The sequence below is a fragment of the Pieris rapae genome, chromosome Z, assembly GCF_905147795.1.
Source record: "Pieris rapae chromosome Z, ilPieRapa1.1, whole genome shotgun sequence".
NCBI lineage: Eukaryota > Metazoa > Arthropoda > Insecta > Lepidoptera > Pieridae > Pieris > Pieris rapae.
Genome location: NC_059534.1, coordinates 11270726 through 11275690, shown reverse-complemented (window position 1 = coordinate 11275690; position 4965 = coordinate 11270726). Strand labels below are relative to the sequence as shown.

The 4965-nt window shown below is 32.7% G+C and overlaps 1 protein-coding gene across 1 annotated transcript; it reads left to right on the top strand.

The window, feature by feature from the left end:
• Window positions 1–441: 441 nt before the first annotated feature.
• On the top strand, window positions 442–4623 carry LOC110995315 (farnesyl pyrophosphate synthase 2-like). Its single transcript, XM_022262422.2, has 6 exons — window positions 442–648; window positions 1115–1271; window positions 1858–1998; window positions 2533–2736; window positions 3695–3928; window positions 4219–4623. The coding sequence occupies exons 1-6, from the start codon at window positions 599–601 to the stop codon at window positions 4567–4569; spliced, it is 1137 nt and encodes a 378-aa protein (XP_022118114.2). The 5' UTR covers window positions 442–598; the 3' UTR covers window positions 4570–4623.
• Window positions 4624–4965: the final 342 nt, after the last annotated feature.

Below are 4965 nucleotides of genomic sequence, written 5' to 3'. Positions count from 1 at the left end.
AAGTTATGTTTTATAACCATAGTAAAACACGCACAGAAAGTACATATCTCATAATATGTGAAGTATTTTTTCTATGATGACGAAATCAATGAAGTCCGTTGACCTAATTAAAATCAGATCGAACAAACGAAACTTATTAATGTCGGTTGTTTAATAAGATAAATATTTAAAAGTAAATGTAACTTGTGTTAAAATACTAGTAAAGGAGAAATATGGAAGGAGTGATAGTTAATTCGAGATAACTTCAATTAAAAACTAAAACATTTAGAACAATCTCTCAAATTTCAATAGATATAATAAAATTACTATTACGCTGTTTTATTAAATAGCTCATCAATAAATTGCTATAATTAACTGATTGCCACATTAGTCGTAATTTGTATAGTAATATATTTATTTAATTCTGAAATCATTAGTAAATGACTTACGATTTATAACAGTCTTCGTCAAGTCAGTCGAGCCATGGCTGACTTTAGGTTTACTACTCTACTACTCTTTGTTGTAACACAATTGACAGTGTAAACTTTGGTGTTGATTTAAGTGTATCTAAGTGCTTTATAAGAGGATTGATTATTGATTGAATAAAATTGTTTGTTCAATGTTCAAAATGTGGAAGTTATTGAATGGTATCAGAGGTTTTTTGCCACGGTATGTTTTGTTCATATTTATATGCGTCGCTGTTTTGATTTTGCTTAGCTGCATATGAAAAAGTTGCAATTTATGGTGTGTTTATCTTATATCGTGTGTGTGTATATAACTTTACATCTTAGATCGGTGTTGCGTTAGTACAAAATGATTCGTTAAATATTTTTATAGTAATAGTAAAACTTATTTTGAAAAAGGTTTTGCATACCGGTTGGTCGGTCGGATAAATATAGAAAAATAAATTATATAAAAATAAAAGGGCGAATCTTAAATGATTTTTTTTAAGTTTGAAGTGTTTTTCATATTAAATATATAAAAATAATTGTCAAGTTTTAAATAAAGTTGGCGATCGCCCTCCTTCAAAACACTGTATTGTGCGGGAAATAATCAATTCTTATGACAATTAATAATACGAATGAAGAAATGTGGGTGTCTTCTAATTCGTTATTCACTGTTATAAAATGTACAGATCCTTAAGACGCCAATACAGCAGTACTGCGATCTCAACATTGGAGTATAAACGGGAAATGCAGACATTTCAAGGTGTATACCCTAGTATCATTGATACCCTTAAGAAGAATCCAGCCTTGGCTAATAACAGAGAGTCCATGGACTGGTTAAAAAAGGTAATATATTTATTAAATAATGTACATTTTTATTATTGCAATGTCTATTGTTTTATTGTTATAGTAATAAACATATTAAAATTCTTCTAAGATTATGACGTAATAAGCTGCGATTACACAGTACAGTACATTTAAACTGAAATTATCTCGGTAGTTATCTTATATCTTTAAACGAGCAATTCTTATAAATATATATATATAATTGGAATCTCGGGATCGGCTCCAACGATTTTCATGAAATTTAGTATACGGGGGTTTTCGGGGGCGATAAATCGATCTAGCTAGGAATAAATGATAGAAAATAACAAAAAGGTGGTGTTTGAGTAGTCCCAATTTAAACTGAAAAATGAATCTTCCTGACATCTATCGGCGAATAATAACACTAAAGCTATTCCAGCATATATAATCTATACTGTTCATATTTCATCATTTTATTAGTATGTAATTCGTACTTAAATATAATTTCCAAAAAACACAATTTATAAAAAAATAAAAATACCGAGCAAAGCTCCGGCCATCCAGGTACTTATAATTAAACCAGGTTTTGCTATAAAGCATGGATTAAATATTATTCATCTTTTTTTAGATTTTCGAATATAACCTTAAAGGAGGCAAAAAAGTTAGAGCGATGACGACATTATCAGCGTACAAAACGTTACAGACACCAGCCGACATGACCGACGAATCCCTACATTTGATACAGGTTTTAGGCTGGTGTGTCGAAATGGTAAGTCTACGGATTTGTTAAATATTAACGTTCCGTTCAGTGCGGTCAAACCTTTTGATTTGCCAAATAAATTTGCCGTTTGAAAACAAATTATGTTATTTAATAAATTAATAAAATTGTTTCAACGACAACAAACCACTACACGTGTTTCAATCTATTTTGCAAAAGAAAGATGGACAAAGAGGACATGTGATGCATCACATTTGATGTGCTTACTTAGTGTAGCCCAGCCATTTTTTATTTCTTTTACAGATTCGAAGTAATTGTAGGCAATTAATCTTTATTTTGTATTACACAAGATTTTTCGGCTGCTCGGAATGCTTGAAGCACTTAGCTAAACTAATTGTAATTACATTGTTTTCAAAAATAGTTCTCACGTGTTAAAACTATTAGATATGCATAATTAATTTAATCATAATCTAACACAGAGTTTATGTCCACAATTGTATCACCAATTTCTTCTTTATTTATTTATATAAAGTAGCACCATCAAGGCCACACATATGAACAATTATATTTATATATGGTGCTTAGATACAGGCATACTTCCTGATGGCGGACGATATTTTGGATCGATCTTCGACACGCAGAGGTCAGCCATGTTGGTATTTAATACCGGAAGTTGGAACTCAGGCTGTGAATGATTGCAGCCTTCTTTTGGGTGCAGTGTACGAAATATTGAAGGAGTACTGTGAAAAATTGCCAGTGTATACCAGTATAGTACATTTAATTAACGAAGTAAGTAATATATAGATGTTAAGAGTTATTATTGAAAGATTTAGTAATGTTAAACGTACTCCGAATAGTGAGTAAAGGCTTAAATATATCCACTTTACGAAAAGTACAAAATTTAATAAGCAAAGCAAAATCACAACATCTTATTTAGCGATATTCAAGGAATTTCGAAATCAAGATGAATGTTCTTGGTGACAAAATAACTTTGGAAACAGAAACACCTTATGAAAAACGTAGTCTATACAATAAAAATTACTTCTGTATAAGTATATACAAGTAATATTTTTAGTTCTTCACATATAATAATTTGATAAGCGTGAGCACGATTTTGCGATCATATCGAATTGACGTAGGTGAAAACAATACGGAATAGGTTTTTCACTTTAAGGCTATAACAATAATTATGGTGTTAAATGTCCTTGTGGCAGTGATGTCGACAAGCTAGGACATCTCGGACTGTCATGCCAAAGAAGTGCTGGCCGCTTCTCGAGACATGCCGCACTTAACGACATCATACGCCAGTCCCATGCCACCATCAAATGCCTAGTCTACTTGAGCCGACTGGTATTGGAAGACGCGATGGCAAAAGACCGGACGGTGTGAGTTTGATTCCTCTAAAAAGCTAAAGCATGGAAATACAAGGCTCTAGGCTTCGAACATGAGACCCTTGGTGGGGTCCTTGCGCTATAAGGCTTTTAAAGAGAATAGTTAAAGGACTGGTCGACCTCACAGGAGACCGAAGAGTTGGATATATTATATTTTTAAGGTTCTTTTAGATTCAAGGAGGCTGCACTATGTTTTTGAGTTTATTATTGTGTTATTTGAAAGTAAATATAGTACAGATTAAAAGTATAAATTAAATAATAATTAAATGATTAAATAAAATTTTCTATTGATAAATACCAATTTCAGATATAGTCGTATTTACAATAGTCTTGAACAAGATTTTGTTTACTTTAAGGCCATATTCTACACATCTATCGGACAAAACCTCGACTACACAATGGCTCGTCGCAATGACTACACTCTGTATACTCTGGAGCGATACACGAACATAGTCACATATAAAACAGCATACTACACGTTCAAGTTACCGGTATTCCTAGGATTGTACCTCGCCTCCGATGTGCCTCAGCATTCGCATAAAATGTCTGAACAAATCTGTTTGGCTTTAGGATTCCTATTTCAAATGCAAGTAAGTATTGAAATACCTACTCCTTGGTTTGACTTGGATTGACATATTTTGTAGCAATATCTCTTGACATTATATCTTAATTGTATTTAAGTGATGAATACATAATATTACTAAATTAATTGACTTGAGATAATTTTCTTCAATCTTGAATTCAACAACTTCGAGCTAAACCAATTGAAAACATTGGATTGAATTGTTTGCGCTGATCGGGATGACGAGTTGATTAGTGTATCATCTTGTACAACAAGTTTCATTTTGTTTTTACCTTACCATTACCTTCATTCTCACAGGACGACTATATCGATTGCTTTGCTTCTGAAGCGGCAACGGGCAAGTTGGGCACCGACATTCAAGAGGGTAAATGTACATGGTTAGCCGTGCAAGCTCTTAGAATTTCAACTCCCGCGCAGCGTGAAACCTTATTAGCGAACTACGGAAGACACGAGAAAGATCAGGTCGAGGCTATCAAGTTGCTTTACAAAGAGCTCGACTTGCCTGCGCTTTATTATCGAGAGGTGGCAAAGTGCAAGAAGACTGTCCTAGACATCTCTCAACAACTCGATATTCGAACCAAAGCTTTATTTGAAAATCTACTAGATGATGTATTAAAGCACCATCAAAATCGTCCTCAGTCATCCTAAATATGACAAATGCATCATTTTCTAGAGAACGTAATTGTACATAATAAATTATTGTTTTCTAATTTGTTTTTAATTTTACTTCTCTTTTATTTCTCATTCAATTATAGTTTTATATCAAATTATAAAAACTTGTTATTATCACAACTATTTACATCTATACGTAGTTTAACTGTAAAGTAATCAGTTACTCGTGAATAACATCGTTGATACAATCTATATTGACTACATTCTGAGTTCATTGTTGTTGTTGGATTTATATTGAAACTAGTTCGTCTACCACCCTTTGTCTAGTTCAGCCGAGTGCTCATGGACTACACGAACGAGGTAATATTTGAAATTGTGTGGTACCCAGAGTCAAATACACAAACTTACAGTGTGCCTGCATTTGTTACCTTA

Excerpts from the sequence above, each read along its gene's own strand:
- LOC110995315 (XM_022262422.2), top strand. The coding sequence starts at position 599 with ATGTTCAAAATGTGGAAGTTATTGAATGGTATCAGAGGTTTTTTGCCA. Across the intron at positions 649-1,114 it reads ATCAGAGGTTTTTTGCCACG|ATCCTTAAGACGCCAATACA; the intron begins GTATGTTTTGTT and ends TAAAATGTACAG. Across the intron at positions 3,929-4,218 it reads GATTCCTATTTCAAATGCAA|GACGACTATATCGATTGCTT; the intron begins GTAAGTATTGAA and ends TCATTCTCACAG.